The sequence below is a fragment of the Gopherus evgoodei genome, chromosome 9 (assembly GCF_007399415.2).
Source record: "Gopherus evgoodei ecotype Sinaloan lineage chromosome 9, rGopEvg1_v1.p, whole genome shotgun sequence".
NCBI lineage: Eukaryota > Metazoa > Chordata > Testudines > Testudinidae > Gopherus > Gopherus evgoodei.
Window position 1 is genome coordinate 103,412,313 of NC_044330.1, and position 21,592 is coordinate 103,433,904.

General features: G+C 40.3%; 1 protein-coding gene across 1 annotated transcript; it reads right to left on the reverse strand.

Moving 5' to 3' along the window:
• Positions 1-284: 284 nt before the first annotated feature.
• Positions 285-20,450, reverse strand: HTATSF1 (HIV-1 Tat specific factor 1). The gene is made up of 9 exons (XM_030576198.1): positions 20,169-20,450; positions 16,410-16,608; positions 16,023-16,070; positions 12,440-12,594; positions 11,224-11,387; positions 10,042-10,141; positions 5,983-6,072; positions 5,225-5,362; positions 285-4,741 (listed from the first exon to the last, which is right to left on the reverse strand). Exons 1-9 carry the CDS (start codon positions 20,343-20,345, stop codon positions 4,460-4,462), a joined length of 1,353 nt encoding a protein of 450 aa, XP_030432058.1. The 5' UTR covers positions 20,346-20,450; the 3' UTR covers positions 285-4,459.
• Between the last annotated feature and the right edge of the window lie 1,142 nt (positions 20,451-21,592).

A 21,592-nucleotide genomic window follows, 5' to 3' on the forward strand; every position in this document is an offset into this window, starting at 1 on the left:
ACACAATTTCCTTAATATACAAAATTTAATTTGTCATACTACAGCGTATTCTCAAATTCAGACAAAAATAACTGAGTCCAATGAAAAATCTAAAGCCATGTGATATCTTAGAAAGACTTTAGCCAGGTTGCAATAAAGGAGTTTAAGATGTGGATACTGATTCACTACTATTCAAAGGTCAGTGTGGTTTTATGAAGCATCTAATACCTGTACACTTTAGTGAACTGGGATCAAATATTCAAAAAGTTAAATAGTTTAGCCTTGTGAATGAAATCTGGGACAAGTTTTTAGGTCAAAATGCACTGCATTTAATACATTAATGATTTTAAGCAAATTGCAATCCCTGTACAAAATGAAACATATTAAGGATTGAAATTCAGTTAAGAGTTAAGTATATCCAGCTGTATTTTAAAAGTGAAAGTCAGCAGGAGCAACAAACATTTTGATGCAAAATGAAACTAAACTATCCCTACACCTCCTCTCTTCAGACACGTACATGCAAATGTGAAACATACTTAAATCTGCTCCTTTGCAGCTTTTTTTCCTCTTTTCCAGTCCATCTTTGCATGGTACTTAATTGGTTTAGTTTTACCACCTCTTATGCACATAAGCATCTATGAATCATTAGACTATTATTCAGTTATAAAATGACAGATCAGTATGATTTGGCCATTCAATACTAATCTATTCATTATTTTGAACTTGGCAATATTATCCACACTTTATATAAGTGCAAACTATTTAATATTCCCCCCTCTTTGTATTTAAATTCTTTTAAATACACTCAGTGCTTTGCCACTATTTAAATCTACGAGCAAGATCTTCAGAAAGCAGGTCTTTGAATTTGAGCTACATTGATTACTGACAAATCATTTACTGACAATTTACTGCTAGACCAGAAACAGTTGGCCTTTTCATAAGACATTATAATATATATATTTTAAAAAAAAAGGGCGGGGGGGAGAAGGGTAACTTCTTGAAATGTTCACTTCTGCAAGACCTGTTTTCTCTGCTAACTGTAACAACTTCATAAAGGTATCCAGGCAGAAACAGCACAGATCAGATTAGGAAAACGGCTTTCAAAAGCTAAGGTTTAAGGTAGGGTCTGAAAGCATGCAGTATATTAACAGCACTTTGGAATGAAACATAAGGAAAACTAGAAACCCATATTGAATCCTGATCTTGCCATCTTTACTGAATTGAGGGGATCAGACTCAATCCTATAAAACTACTCACAAGAGCAGTCTACTTCAGTGGGACTGGTTATGTGAGAGTTTTGTAAGTCTCAGGCCATGTGACAGGACTCAAGTTTTCTGCTACTTTTGGACTGTACCCATGTAAAACTATTTTGGGGGTAGATATTGAATTTCAGCAGTTTATTACTACAGTCACTTGGCATAAAAACACTTACTAGATGTCTAAAAAATTATTAAACAATAATACATTCACAGATCAGAGTTAATTCCACACTATCCACTAATTTATTGTACTGTAATATTAGAATTCATAACCATGTGCTTCAAATTCATGTTTTGTGATCGTAATTCACTATAACCAGATGGCAAACTGTAATTTCCCCTATAAGCTAATGAATTATGAAAATTTTCATAATTATTGTATACAATAAAAAGGGAAAAGTATTCTAACTTAAAACCACTATTTATATAAACACCCCACTGGAAACAGTCATTGTTTCACCATTTGTTTTCCAATCACTATCACAATTCTTGTATAGATCATGGATAAGCTGCTGCTTTTAAAAAAATATTTTCCCTATTTTGCTGTCAAAGCATAAAAGGAAGGTGAAGAGAGGTGCACCAACTTCAATGTTAAGATCTCATTGTAGACCGTTGTTTGGCTAGAAGCGGAAACAAATGGTTCAGAATTTCAGGCAGTGTCATGAAAATAATGTTTATATTCTTAGAAATTATTTCAAGATGCCAGTAGTTTTGTTTTGTTTAGTTTTTGTTGTTGCTTTGTCTCCAGTCTGAAATGAGGAAAATTTAAAAATTTACCCCACTCAAAAAAATTTCAGTAGGTAGGCAAGCCAATCAAATTTTAAAATCAACTGAGAGGGAAGTTACTGTACATACATCAATTCCTTAGTTTTACATGGTTTTTAAGCATACTGTTAAATAGTCAATACTAAACTATATTTGATTTGACACTAACTGATAAGGCATTGTAGTACTGTAAAATATTCATTTAAGCATTCTCTACAGCAACTTCAATTCCCCTTTTTAACTGGTACATTGAACTGCTGAGAATGTTTTATATAATTAATTAGGACCTCCAGAAATCTAACAAAGCATGCCAGCTTGACAGGTCCAAAGCCTAGAGTTTGGGAGCTAGAACAGAGAAGCATTGAAAACAATGCCCATGGTAGTAAGCTGCATGTTGCACACACAAGCTTTAAGTATTCACGTTTGTAATCATGAGAATGGTTAAGTACATACTGTACCAGCAGGAACATTTTGTTTAGAACTATATGGGCTAGAGACAGTTTGAATTTGACACTATCCATAATTATATGCTAGCCAATACAGAATCCTTAAACAAATCAGAAGCACTTATTTTGCTAAGGTTTATAATTCATGATGTGCTCAAAGATGGGAAGAGAATCTACTGAGATAGTGAGAATTCAGTAGTTTCCTCTCAAGGGTATAATCAACTTTTAAAAAAAAAAATCACTAAAGGGTGTTTTATTTAAAATTAAATTGTCACACTAGTTTATAATTAAAGTATCCATCAATTTAATACAATCAGGAGTTACAAGTCTGATGATCTTAACTACTATTCTGTTATCTAGGTTGCTCATAAGGAAATAAGATGCAACCACAATGGCAAGTATTATTTTATACAAACTTATTGCCATAACCTACATAAACACACCGATTACCAAAAAAACCTAGCTACAGTGTAGTTTTTCAGACAAATTTCAAAAAAATCAAAGGTAAGTACAGTACAAATTAAGGACAACCAAGGTCCTCTATCAAAATTGAGTGCTTCAAGTTGGAAACACAAGCACTAACAACCATAATCTTTCACAACCCGCTATCTTCTTTTTTCAAAAGAATCAACAATTCCAGTTGGAAGTTTAAAAAGTATCCGCAAATGAACAAATAATCCAGAGCAAGTTCCAAATCTTAAACAGATATGCTGAGGAACTAGGGCCAACATTTGTAAAGAGGATGCCTAAAGTAATGTTGTTCAAAAGTGCTCAGCATCCAAGCTGATCCATTGAAGTCGCTTTTGAACTTCAGACTACTTTACACATCTAATTAAGGCGGCTAACTTTAGGCATTGTTTTGAAAATCTTTGCCTAATTGAACAAAAATGTTTAAGTCAATTTAATGGCTAGTAAAACAAGAAAATATAAATATAAAAGGGCAGCTAATTTTTGAAAAATATGTTCCCCAATATTCATAGTTGTGAGAGACAACCTTGGGATTAAAGGTTAAAATCTTTTAAATGTTATGAAGTCTTTGGTGGAAGGGGCCCCTCAGGCTGTGAACTAAACCAAAAGCATCAATCTCAAAAAAGAATATGGTTCATACTGACTCCCCACCCTACCAAAGAGAGAAAAAACATTTCTTAGATTTAAGGCAAAAGAACCCCAAAAGCCCTATGGTCAATGTATAATTTTTACATGATTTCAGCATATGGAAATACTTCATTCTACCATCTGAATTTAAATTGAAGATTAGAGGTCAGCTTTATTTACATAGTGTTCTGGTGCTGAAGAGCTTATGGGTGCTAATCTCCTCCAAATACTCACAACTTGTTTACATCAATGGAAGATTCAAGGAGGACATAAGACCCCCTCTATACTGAACATTCTGATTTTAAAGTATCTTCTCACATATCTGTGGTTCCGTGTAGGCTATGGCAAGATTTCCAGTTTTGTAGACTGACCAACAATTTCGTGCTATTTAAAATGTCTAATATGGCAACGCATGTACAGGGTGAATGTATTGGGCCTTTCTGCAACAACTGTTCTGTAAAACTGTCAAAAGTGCTCAAGCCAGTTACTTTAATAGGAAGATACCAAGTTCCAAAAGGGTAGGGAAACTAAAGCAAACATTAAAATCAACTTTAATATCTTTGTATATTACTAAAATGTTTTTAGATTCTGTGTAATTGTTCAAACTCTGGAGTTCACATACACTTCACATTTATATAATTTAAACACTGACAAGCAAATATATAACATAAGAAGCCTGGTCAGTTCTACTGTGCTCTTGGCAATTTGAGATATTTTGCTTGAACAATAGCCAATTAACATGAACTTTAAGATCTTCATTAACTACTGCTTTTAATAAAAATTTCAAAGCACAAGCTGATGACATCAAATATGCATATGAACACATGAACACTGTCTGTAGTCACCCTGAAGCACAGGATAAGAGAAATCCAAACATCACCCTAAAAAGCATGCTTTCATAAAATATTAGAGATGTTATGTATCTGTTTCATCATCACTGCCTGCAAGGCTGCTGTCTGTTGATGCCGTGCCATCTTCATTAATTCCTTCACCATTATCCTCTCTCTTATGAGCTTCGTCATTCACATCACCTTTAGATGTGCCATTATCTTTTGAAGGCCGATCTTCAGGCAGTTTCACACTACTCGCTGCAGAATTTGAAGCAGCTGCAATTTTCTGTTTCTCTACATCAGACTCTCCTAAAAATGACCCCCACAGCTTGAGCCTTTCCTCTCTTTCTCTTGAGGTCTCTTCCACCTGTGTATAAATAAACCTTAGTTAAAATTACTACAGAAATCCAACCTTTCACTTAGTGTAAAAGAAGTTAGTAGTTTACACTTGTTAAAACTATGCAACAGCTACTTTATTATAATCAGCATTGACTGCAGTAATACCATGAGGTTTCACTTGAGTCAGGGCCCATTGTGCTAGTTGTTAATGTCTGTACAGCAATGAGTAACTGAACAATTTACCTTCAGTGTACAATTAAGATAATTGGGGCCTTTGAAAATTGGATTAAATACAATTTTTAATAGAGCAAAAAATAGGCCTGCTAGGATCCCAAATAACTAACATCTGCGGCTAAGCCAGGCTTAATATTTTTTCTTTGAAAAGAACATTTAAATTCCTAATTTTATTTAAATTTAGGATTTTGTTTCCTCTATTTTTAAAATTAAATTGATTCATAGTTAAAGAATTTTTAGAAATTAAAATTTGGTTAAAAAAAACAGTAAGGATTACCTGATAATCTGTTGTACCATCCCATGTTTCAGCACTTAGCTGACGACCACCAAACCACCTTCCATTGAGAGCTTGTATGCACAGATCAGCTTCCTCTGGTTCTTTAAATGAAACAGATGCCACACCATCTGGGTGTCGCTGTAAGAAAAAGACAAAACCATATGATATACATCTCTAAACAGGAATTAAATTTTGTTCCAAAGATCTTTACTCTGCCCTTGTAAGAGATCAGGTACAGTTTTATATGCAGACATGTACAAGCTTGTTCATGTGCATATACTTTTACAATATGTATCCTTCCATTCTTTTCAGATTTTGAAGCAGCACCATCTTTAGTACTTCACAATTATGGTTTTCAGCTTTAGGTTTTAAACAAAGCTCCTTAAAATCTTTTTGTACACAGTCCAGTCTTTAAAAAAAAAATAGTTGAATTTAGCTATTTGCATTTTCATGGGTGCATGCTTTTCAACTTCTAATGAATCCGTCCCCAAATCTGTTGGAGAAGCTGAATATTGCATCTAGACATAGGGGGAGCTGGAATATGCAGATGTGCAGTTTAACTTCACTTTTGTTAAAATGGGAAGAAATTCTGAATTAAATTCAAGAACTGAAAATTTGAAAAATGAAATTAAGATTGCATGAAAAACAAATTTCAGAGAACCAGAAATCTTATATTTTAAAGGAGCATGAACATCTTGTATATTTGCTTTGAGAAGGTACAGTAATTATGACCATGCAACATAATAGAAAATACCTACATCAAATAAAAGAACCTTCTTTACTTCTCCAAACTTTTCACATTCTGTCCGCAGGTCTTCCCTAATCTCATTCAGTACTAAAGGATCTTCCTGTAAAGAAATACATAAATAGATGGATTTGTTGTAAAAATAAGCTTTTAAAACAAAAAATAAAGCTGAAAATTCCCTTAAATGTGTATAAACTGCAGACTGGAATTTACACTCTTATGTCCTATAGTTTAAAGGATTAATAGTGGCAATGTATTATACAGGAAAAACACTGGGTACTTTCCCTTATATAGTATGTTGCAAAATAATGACAATTCAAAATATTAAGAAATAAGCAGAGATTTGGACCAATCAAAGTTTTGAATTGCTCCAGCTCCAGGCAAAAACCTACTGGTCCATGCTTCAGCTCCAGACTCCACTCCAGAGCCCTGGAAATAAACATGAAGCTTTGTTCCAAACATAAGAAACAGTTTAAGTGACCACTCACAGTACTAGCAGAAGTCTACCTCTAGGAATCAAATACTGCATTCTTTTCTAGACACCACCTCCCAAGAAAGTTTTATGAAATAGAGGAAGTTCAGAGAACAACAAAAGTGACCAGGGAGGCACTGAAGGGCTTTAATGTGACCAGACATACTCACTTTTGAGATTATTTTGGTATTAAAGCCAGTCTACACATCTCTGGTTTTACTAAAATTGCAGTGACATCTCAATCCCAAGGACTTCTGACTGTCTTTTTCCATTCCCAGTGTACTACTCTATGTGCTTTAAAAAGGAGCATTGTCAGGTCCTGCGTCTCAGTTACTGCTCAGCTCAGACTAAATGTGTGGTAGAAGCACAAATCTACAAGCAATTAGAAAGAAATCCTCTGAGGAATGAGTGAGATTTAGTATTGTGAAATGGGATAAAATCGTGGAATAAAGGCAAATTTAGTATTGGTATCAGGGAAACTTCTTGATTGAAATAGGATACAATAAAAGCCCCATTGATTGGAATACCCTAAAGCTACTTAAAAATATATTTCTAGAAATCTATTTTCTAGAAAATAGTGAAATTATTCAAGAAACCACTCTTACCAGGCAGCCTCGTATTCTTAAGAGACCATGTCAAACTATCCCCAAATGAAGCGTACACTTCCTATTGTGGCCAAACCCCAGCAATATGAAGAATACGTATTACCTTCCTAATGCATGGTGCAATGTCTCTGAATATGTCCAAAACTTTTAGAAAGACAAGGTGGGTGAGGTAATATCTTCTATTGGATCAACTTCTGTTGCCGAAAGCGACAAGCTTTTGAGCTTACCTATAGCCTGGGACCAATACAGCTACCAGTGCAAACAAAACTACTCCAGCCACTATGAACGATACTTCTTAGCAGATCACATGGCAAACTCAGACCTAATTTGTACACTTGCAGCATTCCTTTTCACATTTTCTCTCAAATTTTGGACTGTTTTTTCCAAACCAAAATCTCACTTTCTAATTTTCTGCTCTTTCCTACACTCAGTGTTTTCTACTAGTATTTGCAATGTCTCCTACTTTAATATCATTTTTGAGCTTCATTAATGTTGTTTACTCCCTCTTCCAAATCAAGATGTTTAATTAGATTACATTTGCCGCCAAGCCCTGTTGCATTCCATTAGATCTTTCCATCAAGATGCACTGCTGTTTATCACTGTCCTTTGTGTATGGGCTTTCAGGCCTTGTCTTCACAGCTAAAAAGGTGAGATTTTTACCACAAGGTAACTTGCAAATTAGTTCTCAGGGTGTAAACACAACGATGACTTTACCTTGCAGTAAAACTGAAGTGCAAACTAGGTGAGGTCAACATAGTGGTATAGTACTGACCTCACCTAGTTTACCACAAATGTTAGTTACTGAGAGGCTAAAAAAGCACCACCTAGCAGTGAAGACAGGGCCTCAGCCAGTTTTGAACCCATGTGATGATTTTTCAACCAAGCCAGTTTGATTTAAGAGTATAAGAATCTACCTAAGTTTACTAAACTGCAAACATTAAATCTCCCTATTTCCCTTCATCCACTGAATCAAGTGATATTACATATTAGAACTTAAAATCCTCAGTACTTTAAGGGATTCATGCTAGCAGCCAAAACAACATTACTGGCATGTGTTCTTTTGGACAACTTATTTTTTGTAGGTGTAATTTTCTTTATTTTACTGGGGAAAAGGGAAAACCCACTTTCCTTCTGCCTCCCACTCAGTTGCCAATGGCAACCAAAAAAACTGCATGCTGTTGTCAAGATTACAACAGTGAGAGTCAAGACTGCTTTCAGACCAATGCGACAGTTTAGTTTTAATTATTTTTTTACCTCAAACTTACTGGAGGAAATGTAACATCACTATAGTATTTGTGGAATGGGTTCTCCATGGTACACAGGGATAGTTTTGGAATTTGGCATGCAAACAAATTTAATTTTGAATCCTAAACTAAAATTAGTCTAGTTCAGTGAGATTTTTAAAATACAGGTCTTAAATACATGGTGCTCCTCATTAAAGGGATATAACGTACTGTTGTAATGGACAAAATATATTTTGAAAACTGGAGCACATACCTTTAGGTTTTCAGAGTTCACTGGAGAGAGCCATAAATTTGTCTGGCATTTCAGGAGACAATTTCTGAATTAAAACACTCTCACTTTTTTCCAATCTGTCAATGTTCCTACAGCCTTTGTTTTAGCAGAGCAATTGCTGCCATTAGACTAATCCTGCCCAAGCCTGAAGGTTGAGAGAATTTATCAGCATGTATAAATGTGTGTGTCTTCATACCATAAATTCACAGATAGCATAGCTTATGGAAAAGAAAAAGTGAAGAAAAGTTATATTTCATGAACGTGGGTTGAACTAAGGCCTTTTCTACATGATAGTTTTGTCAGCAAAAAGGCAGCTTTTGTCAACAAAACAGTGGAGATGTACACGCTACAATGCTCCTCAAAATAAAACCACCTCAAGAAGAGATGCAGAGCTTTTGGCAGCAAAGTTAGATTGACGAAACATCAGTGTAGACACTGCTTTCATTATGTTGCGTAACTGGCCTCCAGGAGGTATCCCACAATGCCCACTGAGACTGCTCTGCTTGCTGTTTTGAACTCTGGTGCCCTGCATCCAGCTGCACATGCATGCGCCCTTCCCCTTGCAAAACTCCAGGAAGTTCTGAAACTGCTCAACGTGGAGAGCTCACATAGCTACTATCCAGCTGAGCAGGCCAGCTCTCAGCAGCAAACACAGTGCCTGGATACAGGGGAGGGAGTGGATCTCCTTGGTCTGTGGGAAGGGGCGGCTGTGAGAATACTCTGAGGGAACCACAGAATCAAAACATTAATGTGGAATCCTGCTTTCCCCAGCAGTAGGACCACAGCAGCAGGCAGGCAGGGCCAGCTGCTGCTTGCAGGGGGGAGACAGCTGTGCAGAGCCAGGGAGGGCAGCAGGGGCTGATGGCAGGGTGTCCTGTGTCCCCTGCTGGTGGTGTGGGGAGACACACCAGCTGGTGCCACAACCACCTCCAGCAACCAGGAGCAACAATTGCAGGGCAAGTCCTGCTTAGCTCCAGCAGCCCTGGGATGAAGCATGCTCAGCGCAGATGGTGTCTTCAGAGTATCTGCTATCAAAATAAGTCTCTATTGAGCATGTGCAAAGTGTAAATTTTAACTTGGCCATATTTTGGAGAGTTTCCATGGGGATGGCAAATGGCATCTATGATAGCAGCGAGACACACACAGCCAAATTTCAAGCCCCTACAATAAACCATGGAGGCATTCGAGCTTCTCAAGGAAGATGCTAAGGTTTTTTAAACAAAAACAAAAAAATAAAACCACACATGGGCAAGGCAATATTTTCCCTAGCTTTGTTCTTGGAAGTGGATGAACCATATTAGCTGAAATTTTCAAAAACATTCAGGCTGAGGCAGACACTTGGCATGGAAGATTTTTGCCTGAAAAGTTAACATTTAGCAACGTTATAAGCAACTGAAAACAGGGTCTGATAATGGTAAATGATGGATGATGTTGACTATTGCCGCACTACCAGCTTCACCTATTATTTAGTTTTTCCTACCTCAAAATCCTTTGGATGGAACATGTTTCTGATGATAACAACACGCTCATGTCGCTTTCGAGCTGCACCATCTTTCTTCTCAGGCCTCCAATCCAACTGTCTAATGAAATGAAGCAATAGTAAGACATTGTTGCACCTTTCTTCAGGTTCTACAAGTATTTGTTGAAAAAAAATCATTAATTTGACATACAGATTTCAGTAGTGATAGCTACTTTGGTTCTAAAGAATTATTTTAAATGTTCTAGAAAATAGAATAGAAAAGTGACCAGCAAGTTAATCACTGTCCTCTAGTAAAGCAGCTTCAAATACCATAAACATGCATAAGAATGTCATAATACAGACACAAGCCCAATTTAACTTCAGCAGTCAGTGAACATTCAGAAATATTCTGTAGGCTGCCGCTGAACATGGGATAAGAAAAGGAGGCAGAGAGACATAACTGGGCTATTAAGTACCTTGAACAATTTAGGACAAAATATTTGAAGTCACCTAATGTTACAGTTCAGACTACGACTCACTTAAAAGAAACGTTAACAGAATACCAGCTTTAAAGTACAACAAACATCTAAAGATTCCCCAAAAGGTAATTCACCTCCACATAAGAAATTTTTTTAAAATAAAAACATTTGAATGCTGAAGGCAGATGTCCGTGTATAAACAGGCAAAAATAGAAAGAAGTGTACTTGTTCATTTACTAATTGGAACTTCATGCTAACTGCTTTAGAATTGTACGTGTAATGCAATTATTAAATTTAACTAACAGTAACATACAGGAAGCTAAACAGTCCTGTCTCCTTACAGGATCAGCGTTAATCACAAGAGATTAAAGTGACTCTACAGGGTTCCGTAGATTCAATAACTCAGGAAGAGAAACTTCCATCACATTTAAAAAAACAAAACCACACACACCAACACTTTCTGCCTCTCAGCTGTAACACTCTGTCCAGAAGAAAGTAATGGAAGTCTTTGGTTTTCTATGGACTCCAACCAAACATGACAATTCAAGGGACTTTCAAGATGCCAGCATTTAACTTATATTCCTCACCCCACCCCAATGAAATAACTCTAAACCTAATCTTTGATCTTTCATGGTTGGTATAACATTGAATAAATAAATGACTATGAAAAACTGTTTTAGCTAAGACATTTAGAAAAAACATTTTACTGAAAGAAGTTACAAACTTTTGTTGTTGAGACAGCCTCTTCTTGTAGTCTTTGCATTTCTTCTTCTTTTTGCTTGCATCATACTCCCCCTTTAGTTGAAACTTTGCTACTTCAACATGCAATTTGTAGCCTCTAATCTCATCCTCATCCAGAAGTCTTAATGCAAGCTCAACTGATTCTCGCTATTTGAAGATAAATCAAATTATAGTAAGCCTTAAAACAAGCATCAATGAGAAGGTTTTGATTAAAAATTAAAAATGAATTCCTCTTCAACCAAACAAAGCTTGATCTGGTTTACAAAAATTCATGTTAAAAAAAAGGGGCTACACTTTTAGTATTGCTTGACTCTGGCCCAAAACACACATTCCACCAGTGTATTTAACAGACTCACCCTCCCCCACTCAACTGCTGTTCACCAAGTCACCACTTCTCTTCATTCCAATCTTTCTAAAAACTGAACTATGACAGTTCCAGTGAGCTATTATAATTATAGGGAAAAATTTAAAGAGAAAATTTTCAAAAAGACCTAAGTTCCACTTTCAAAAGTGATAAGGTCCTGAGTCTAAGCCTCCTTGAAAGTCAATTGGAAAGATCCTCAAGGTTAAATACCTCAGTCAGTGTTTTGCAGCCTGCATTCTGAAAATACAAATCAGTAACAGAATTCAGAAAAACTATTGTGACAATACTATGGCCATAATGTTGTGATGCAGCTTTTCTGAATTCTGCCCCCGTGTATTAATTATTTAATATTTGTAGTGCATAGAATCCTGCTGTGAAAGACACTGTACAAACATAACAAAAGATGGTCCCTAACCCAAAGAGCTTGCAATTAAGTAAAATGAGTGAAAACAGGTGCATACAATGGACTGTGAGGGAAGAAGGTAAAGATTGTGAACAACTCTATGATCAGTGGTCATCTTAAGGCATCAAAATGCCCACTCAGAGCCCTCTATTAGCAACATCTAATAAAAACCAACAGTGGTTGGTAAGTGTCAGAAAAGTGTTGTAGCCATGCTGGTCCCAGGATATTAGAGAGAGAAGGTGAGTGAGGTAGTGTCTTTTATTTGACCAACTTCTGTTGGTGAAAGAGAGAAGCTTTTGAGCTAGAGAGAGCTCTCCATGTCGGAGAAAAAAAAATTGCAGCCTTTCATATCTGACAATAAAGAACTACTTTGTCATGAAGCAGAGCCAAAAAAAAAAATAATAATAATATTACACTGAGTACACCACTGACCTTGAGATAACAACAGAGGCCATCTCCTTTAAGATTTCCTTGCTTGTCTTTATAAAGTTTAATTTTATGTTCTTCTGTCTGAGGATCTCGCATAATGATACCACACTTTGACATAACTTGTATAAACTCATCCTTTGTAATGTCTGGAGGCAAACCTGCAAAGTAAATTCAACCATATAAAAATCTAGAATGTATTTATATAGTGAATTCCAAATCCACTTTTTCCACCACCACCGAGAGGAAACAAGAATGAATCAGTCATAAAATGAAAAATACCTGTCAGTGCAATGTTCTAGGTGAGATTTTACATGCACAAAAATAAATATAGTTTTGTTAACTAATTTAGTTTTGAGAATATGTTTTATTTCCTGTTAATTGAATGTTTGGTAATCTTTTTGCTTTTTAAGCAAGTGAATTGTGGAAATGTTATGGTTTCTGTAGTAACCATTAACTACATCCACAGATCAGAACACTCAGAAAAGTCTCTGTTGCATTAAGTGTTTTTGGACTTAGGTTAATGTGTTTGCTGTGTCATTGTTTTGGGATATTAAGGAAACTATGTGCATATAAATATATTAACCTAGGGGTTGGCAACCTTTCAGAAGTGGGGTGCCGAGTCTTCATTTATTCGTTCTGATTTAAGGTTTTGCATGCCAATAATACATTTTAACGTTTTTAGAAGGTCTCTTTCTATAAGTCTGTAATATATAACTAAACTATTGTTGTATGTAAAGTAAATAAGGTTTTTAAAATGTTTTAGAAGCTTCACTGAAAATTAAATTAAAATGCAGAGCCCCCCAGACTGGTGGCCAGGACCCGGGCAGTGTGAGTGCCATTGAAAAATCAGCTTGCGTGCCGCCTTCAGTACCCGTGCCATAGGTTGCCTACCCCTGTATTAACCAATACACAGTTTTTTTCATGGTGCACACATTTAGGTAGCTACACTTTAACTGGAACAGAAAGTTAGACACTGCATAGCCAGCACATTGGTCATTCTTACCATTTTTTCTAATTTAGTACAACATGCCTTCATTTAAGACTTTGTACATACCAAAGTTTGAATTTTTTTAAACAAATGAGTTATTTGAACAGAAGAAAAACAGCATTTGAAATATTTTTAAATTATGAAAAATTCCTGAGGTAGCTAAGCCTAGAGAAAGGAGAGTTCCATGTTTTAAGATATGCTACTTCACGTGCATGTTTTTCTTGTGCTCACGTAACTCAAAAAACAAGCAGTTGTATTACCTTTTCAAACAAATTCATCTTTGGGCTAAGAACAAGCATGAGAAGGTGCAAAAGATACAATGTAGTTTCACAAATATTGTATTGCTGTAAAATTGTCTTCCCTTCCCCTATTTATTCTGTTTTTTGCCTCCATTGGCTAAGGGGGTGAAAACATTATCTTGTCCTAGGCCATGTCTACATCTAAAATTTTGCAGCGCTGGTAGTTACAGCTGTATTAGTACAGCTGTATAGGGCCAGCGCTGCAGAGTGGCCACACTTACAGCAACCAGCGCTGCAAGTGGTGTTAGATGTGGCCACACTGCAGCGCTGTTGGGCGGCTTCAAGGGGGGGTTCGGGGAACGGGAGAGCAAACCGGGAAAGGAGACCAGCTTCGCCGCGGTTTGCTCTCGCATTCCCGGAGCCACCCAGCAAACCGCAGGGAAGGAGACCTGCTTGCTCGGGGTTCCGTGAACGAGAGAGCAAACCGGGAAAGGAGACCAGCTTCGCCGCGGTTTGCTCTCTCGTTCCCGGAGCCACCCAGCAAACCGCAGGGAAGGAGACTTGCTTGCTCGGGGTTCGGGGAACGAGAGAGCAAACCGGGAAAGGAGACCAGCTTCGCCGCGGTTTGCTCTCGCGTTCCCGAACCCCCTGCAAACCGCAGGGAAGGAGACCTGCTTGCTCGGGGAACGGGAGAGCAAACCGCGGCGAAGCTGGTCTCCTTTCCCGGTTTGCTCTCGCGTTCCCGGAGCCACCCAGCAAACCGCAGGGAAGGAGACCTGCTTGCTCGGGGCTCCGGGAACTAGAGAGCAAACCGGGAAAGGAGACCCGCTTCGCCGCGGTTTGCTCTCGCGTTCCCGGAGCCACCCTGCAAACCGCAGGGAAGGAGACCTGCTTGCTCGGGGTTCCGGGAACGAGAGAGCAAACCGCGGCGAAGCTGGTCTCCTTTCCCGGTTTGCTCTCTCGTTCCCCGAACCGCCGAGCAAGCGGTTCTCCTTCCCTGCGGTTTGCAGGGTGGCTCCGGGAACGAGAGAGCAAACCGCGGCAAAGCTGGTCTCCTTTCCCGGTTTGCTCTCTCGTTCCCGGAACCCCGAGCAAGCAGGTAAGGAGAACCGCTTGCTCGGCGGTTCGGGGAACGAGAGAGCAAACCGGGAAAGGAGACCAGCTTCGCCGCGGTTTGCTCTCTCGTTCCCGGAACCCCGAGCAAGCAGGTCTCCTTCCCTGCGGTTTGCAGGGTGGCTCCAGGAACGCGAGAGCAAACCGCGGCAAAGCTGGTCTCCTTTCCCGGTTTGCTCTCTCGTTCCCCGAACCGCCGAGCAAGCGGTTCTCCTTATCTGCTTGCTCGGGGTTCCGGGAACGAGAGAGCAAACCGGGAAAGGAGATCAGCTTGATTATCAGAGGCTTCCTCCTTCCACGGAGGTCAAGAAAAGCGCTGGTAAGTGTTTACATTGGATTACCAGCGCTGGATCACCAGCGCTGGATCCTCTACACCCGAGACAAAACGGGAGTACGGCCAGCGCTGCAAACAGGGAGTTGCAGCGCTAGTGATGCCCTGCAGATGTGTACACCTTCAAAGTTGCAGCGCTGTAACTCCCTCACCAGCGCTGCAACTTTCTGATGTAGACAAGCCCCTAGTCTAGACCAGGGGTTCTCAACCTTTTTCTTTCTGGGCCCCCCCACTCCCAACATACTATAAAAACTCCACAGCCCAGCTGTGCCAGTTTTAGAGAGCAGCAAGCAGGGCAACTGCCTAGGGCCCTATGCCACAGGGGCCCCCACAAAGCTGCATTGCTCAGACTGGCTTCATCCCCGGGTGGCGGGTGGCAGGGTCAGGGCCCCGGGCTTCATCCCCATGCAGTGGGACTTCGGCTTTCTGCTGAGGATCCCAGTGAGTCTAATGCTGGCCCTAATTGGCAGACATCCTGAAACCTGCTCACAGCCCTGTAGGGACCCCCGGTTGAGAACTACTGGTCTAGATCAATGATTCTTGAGTTGTGTCCATGTACCACCACAACCTATGGAGCACTTGCTGGTGGTTCTTGGAGTACTGGCTGGCCACACTGGGCTCTCTCCCCCACTTTCAGCCAGCTACATTGTATTTAAATAGGTAAATTTATTCAACACTTTCCCAGTACTACTTTTCCATCTCAGCAACTGCTGTAGTTGTCATAGGGATGTTATACAATCATAAATGTGAGCATAAGTAGGCCATGCAATTATGATGGTGAGAAGAGGGAGTCAATCAGTGAGACAATGTCCTAAAATGAGATCCACACTATTAAGTGTTCTGGAGCAGACATATTTATATAAATTGCTTAACACACCTTTGGCACTACATTTAAAAAAAAAAGTGATGACTTACCCGTCACATACACATTTGTGTTTTTGTCATCTTCAACATGAAACCATCCTAAAAACAGAATCATAATTGTAAAAGTTGTGCTAAACCCCTAGAAACAGAACAGGATTTTAAACATTAAGCTCTCATTTACCAGTTTCACTAACTAAATTTCCAAGAAGCTTCCACTTAACCCAAGAGAGCTCAGAACACTATTAGTAATTTGATTATATTTCACATTAGAAATATAGGTTTTTAGAACCTAGTAAGTGCTATGCAATTTCAGAAGTGTTTCAAGAATTTTCAGAACAGATGCCTGAGCATCTCTACTGTGCATAATACTAATGCACAATTACATTTGCTCATTAAATATTGTACATTTTCCAGCTTATGCAAAATGAAGACCCTTACCTGCATCAAGTTTTCTTTTTTCTCCTTTTTGTTTAGAATCTGTTTGTTGAGGTGCTTTTTTATTTGTCGACTGCTGTGCTCCTGCTGTCCTAGAATCCACGGCTGGCTTACTTTCAGTCTTTGAAGCAGAGGAACTGTCTAAACTATCTGTAGCGAAGCCATAGTTAGCATGATATGTTGCCAGGAAGTCTTCAGTCACCTAGAAAAGGAATGTTAGATATTAATCTATAATAGAGTTCAAAGATAAACTCCAGGGCACAATTACAATTTTACTGGTGGGGAATTTCTGAAGATAACTACTAAACCAGTAATCCAGATGCCTTCACCTACAGAGGAAAATATAAAGGCTCAAATGGACACTGCAGTTGAAAATTTACAAATACCAGATATTAGTAAAGCCATACTGAGAAGTCTGCACACGCTATTCAATAACTTTTTTCTATATTGCAGAAGAACTTAAACACATTTCATTAGTGGCCCCTTTTTTCAAGGGGAAACTTTTAATACTTTCACTTACCAAGTTAGATTTGTCTGAGGCAGAAAGAAACCCATAATGTAATACTAAGAACAGAACTCAATTGCTCTCAACCACGAGCAAGGAGAAGTGACATTGACAGGCAGCCAAGAACCAAAACACTGACTATTAAATTGACTGACAATGTGGACCTCTGTCTTCTTGAAGAAAGATTTTCAAACAAGACTGATTGATGTTAATAGATAGTGTAAATCTTAGTATAGGCCATATGCACTAATACACAATTAAGTCAAAGATCATAATCTTTGGCTCAGACTATTACCTGAATGTTAGCTGTTTCCCTCCCAACCAAACTTCCCTGTAGAGTGTATGAGCAGTGTCTAAATTTGTCTTTCACACAAAAATTTACTATATTAAATTAGATGCAAAACTTACAATATCTTATTTGTTGCTAGATAAGTTTTAGTACAAGGTTTTTACAAACCATTTGCAGTACTGTATAGTTGTAACAGGACAAGAAAACATACTAGTTGAAGTTTAGTTTGACATTTTAGTGTCACAAAATGGTTACAACCTCTCATTGTTTAAACCAACTTTTCCACTGTCAATATGGTTAAGTTTTCAGACAGCCTCTTCAAAGATGAGAACTCAGCTTTGTAAGAAAAGGTTAGGTTTTCCTGAACTAACCTATATGCTAGAAGTTTCATCTGTGTTCAAAAATACAAGAGTGAGATCGTAGGGATTCTGAATAACTCCATGCTTGCATAACTGGTAACTAATTAAATCACTACAGCCTACCTGAACTTTTATATAGATTATTTGGGTCTCAACATAAAGGTTTTGTTTGGAAAACTCTTATCTTAACAAGGATATGCCCATGGCAAAGAAAGAGATGCAGAACTGTCAATTTTCAGAGTAGCAGCAGTGTTAGTCTATCCACAAAAAGAACAGGAGTACTTGTGGCACCTCGGAGACTAACAAATTTATTTGAGCATAAGCTTTCAAGGGCTACAGCCCACTTCATCGGATGCATGTAGTGGAAAACACAGTAAGGAATTGTCAATGACAGTCATCTTTCTCCAACACAGAATTAATCTTAATATAACGTTTTCTGGAGTTTAGTAATTTGCCAAATTGCTGCAGAACCATATAACACTAAATTCCAGTGTTTAGAAATCACTAATATATCACAAGTGCAAGAGTTTGCTTACACAATAGAAAGTCTGTCCATCTAAAAAGGCCCAGGCCTAATTTAGGAGGGATGCGTTGACCTTTGAAGAATCTTATATTAAGGTGCCACCAGGCTCCTCGTTCATAAAGACTAACAGATTTATTTGGGAATATGCTTTCATGGGTAAAAAACCCACTTGTACCCCTCTCACATTACGGTAATCCGCACTATATTTGGCTCCAGCCAATCTCAACAGCTCATGACTTTCATGGGTGCTGAATTCTATCTTAAAAGAATTTTTTTAATTGTTTTGAATTTTTCAGTGAATAGTTAAGAGTTTTTGTTTATCAAATAACGTAATAAATCAGTGAATCAATACCTCTAACTAGCTGTCCTGCAGCAGCATAATTTTTAGATTTGAGTGGGAAGAAAAATGTTCCAACAAAATGAACTTAAAATTACTTCCGAATACATTACCAACTTTGTTTTATTTCTTGAAACTGGACTGGTTGCTAGTGTAAAACAATTTTTGTTAAAGAGGTTATTAATAAAAAACCTCAGTGGAATATTAATATATTTGATATTCCATTTACCCAAGGCCAGCTGAGACTGCTGTGCTCCTGCTGTCCTAGAATCCACAGCTTATCTATCCAAACCAGGAAGATAAAGGGAAAACAACTGTTGCTAGGACTGATCTTCTGGAATATTAAGCGGACAACTTCATTATAATACCAGCCATGAACATAATAGCAGCTACTGTACTCCAAGAGTGAATTTTCAAGCTGTGAAAGGTTCCAGTCAAAACATTAAAAACCTAAATCCTCTCTGCCCAGCACAGGCAAGTGCAAATTCTCACACAATTATCAGAGGGGTAGCCGTGTTAGTCTGGATCTGTAAAAGCAGTGAAAAGTCCTGTGGCACCTTATAGACTAACACGAAAGCTCATACTCCAAAACATCTGTTAGTCTGTAAGGTGCCACAGGATTCTTTGCTGCTCTCACACAGTAGCTTACCAATAGCCCTCAATCCTATTCTGGTGGAACATTAAGAGATCATTATTTCAATGCACATCTAGTCATCAGATTCATTTAGGGGAAGCACAAACCATGAGCAAAAGAATACTGGAAGATATACTTATCTCTTAAGAAATCAAAAAACTTAAAATGATTAGGTATGATCCACACACAAAAAATGGGAAAGCATACCAGACTTCAGACACAGACCTATGGTTACGTCATGGCTAAGGAGAAAACTCCACATGCAGTGCTCTATGAAAGGGTGGGAAGTTGCTTGCAAATTACTGACCCACCATACAATCCCCTATCCCTAATGTCTGCATCTGTACAGCAGCAGAAATTCTGATCAAGTGTGAATTCAGCCAGTCACCTGAGCTATTCTCATAACTGAGTTGCACAGGGATTAACAACTCCTGTATTTAATTAGCTCTTAATGCTATCAAATCCCAGGGTTATGAGTTCAATCCTTAAGGGGGCCACTTAAGTGTTTTAGGGATCTGGGGCAAAATCAGTACTTGGTCCCTTGAGTGAAGGCAGTGGACTGGACACAATGACCTTTCAGGGTCCCTTCCAGGTCTATGAGACAGGTATATCTCCATATATTATCTTCCCACAGCTCTTTAGGAAGGCTTATCCCACAGTATATATAAATATGTATTATTCCAGAAATTTCTGAAACTTGTAAAAACATTGCCGCAGACTGATGCTGAAACAAAAATCATCTGCAAAGGCAAACTTCAAGGAAGCCCTAAGAAGTATCAGAGCCTTTTGCCGCCCCTCCCCCCATATTGTTATCACCCAGATATCAAGGCACCCGTAACGTTAGACGGGGCAGCACCGCGGGAAAGAGAAAGCCGGGACAGAGTAATGCTGAGACAGCTGGGGGCGAGGGAAGACTGCGATGAGATACAGCAGCTAAAGGCGGCCAATGCTTTCTCGTGCTGCAAAGGCATCGGCCCCCTCCGCCGTGACAGGCCTGCCCCTGCGCTCGGCCTGGAGCCCCGCTCCTGAACGGCATGAGCCAACGGGAAAGGCTCAGGAACACAGAGGGAAGCAGGGGCACCTGAAGCGGCCGCTACCCTCGCGCCCCGCCGCACCTTAGGGAACCAGGCCTTCTTTTCTCGGTCCCACTCGTAGGCCGTCCCATCCGCCGGGTCCACGTAGGTGAAGGGGTCGGGCTCGCCCTCGCCGCTGCGGCGGGCCTCGTACAGCTGCTGGAGCCGCAGCTGCTGGTAGAACTCCTCGTTCCCGTCCGAGCCGCCGCCGCCGCTCATCGTGCACGCGGGCCGCGGAACACGCCTCCACCCGCAGCTCCGAAGCCTCGCGAGCAACGAGCCCCTGCCTCCCCTCAGGGAGGCAGCCGCTACCCGCCGAGCCCCGTTTATTTACCGCCCGGCCCGGGTCTCAATGCGCAGGAGCGGAAGTGACCTCTGCCGCCTGCCTGCCCCACCCCGGAAGAGACGAGATGGGAGGAACCATTCTGAGAGAGTGTAGGTGGGTATGGAATGGACGTGCCCAACGGGCTGGGCCAGCACGTGGTCAGCTGCGGGCCAATGAGAGGCACGGGGAGAGCGATGGCCCCCTCCGGGGAGCAGGCAGGCCGTGGCTTCTTTTCCCGCCTGGGGCGCGGCCTAGCGCCCTATTTCCTCAAGGGCGGGGCCTGGGAAGGTCCTAGATTGGTCCCAAACCCAGTTCAGGGCCTAGGCGAACACATGTTTCCTGGGGGAGCGCACCGCACAGCAGGGCCCCTTTCCCAGCCACCGACCCCAGGCGTGACCCAGTGCAGCTTGTGGTGCTGCTTGGCTCATGAGGGAGGGTGGCCAGGCCAAACCAAACCAAACCAAACCAAACCTCAGCAGCAAGGTGACCTCCTGCACCGGGCAGCGAGGCCTAGAGCAGGGAGCTGGGCCCAGCCCTGCAGGACAGGCTGCTGCTGTGGGGCAAAGGGGGGGGTGAGCTGTCCAGCCCCTTTGCTCCCCAGGGCTTCCCTTTTGGGCGGGAGCAGAGCAGAGGGTGTAAATGGGTAATGGGGGGGGGTGCAAAACAAGGCAAAGTGCAGCTGGTGGGTTGCCTTAATAAAAGACGTGGGCACCACTGACCGGGTGTCCTGCTCCATTCAGCTTTGGGAAAGGGGCCCTTGAACCTGCTCAGGGCAGGAAAACCCTTCCTCTCACACCGGTCCTGCTCCTCTGGTCCTTGTTCTGCATGGTGTGAGCTCACCAGAGTCTGCCCTGCCGCAGGGCCTTTGAACACAGTCCATTTCCTTTGTCACTCTCGGGCCCCATTGCTGTAATTTATGTCCTAATCCCTTGTGGGCCATCATCTTGGCCTGGCTGTGCTGTCACATATGCCCCCCTCAGGCATGCCTAGTGGTGATACCTTGATGTTCTTGAGATGCCATTGTGCTGCTGTCATTGCTGTTGTGCCATGATGCTACCGTTTATCTTGTCCACTGTGCCCACTGCCCCGTTAGCGATTCCTCAGCAGGAATCTCTCCAATCATGCAACAGAAGCATATGCT

Excerpts from the sequence above, each read along its gene's own strand:
- HTATSF1 (XM_030576198.1), bottom strand. The coding sequence starts at position 20,345 with ATGAGCGGCGGCGGCGGCTCGGACGGGAACGAGGAGTTCTACCAGCAG. Across the intron at positions 16,071-16,409 it reads AAAAAGAAAACTTGATGCAG|GATGGTTTCATGTTGAAGAT; the intron begins GTAAGGGTCTTC and ends TTCTGTTTTTAG. Across the intron at positions 11,388-12,439 it reads GCCTCTGTTGTTATCTCAAG|CGAGAATCAGTTGAGCTTGC; the intron begins GTCAGTGGTGTA and ends ATCTTCAAATAG.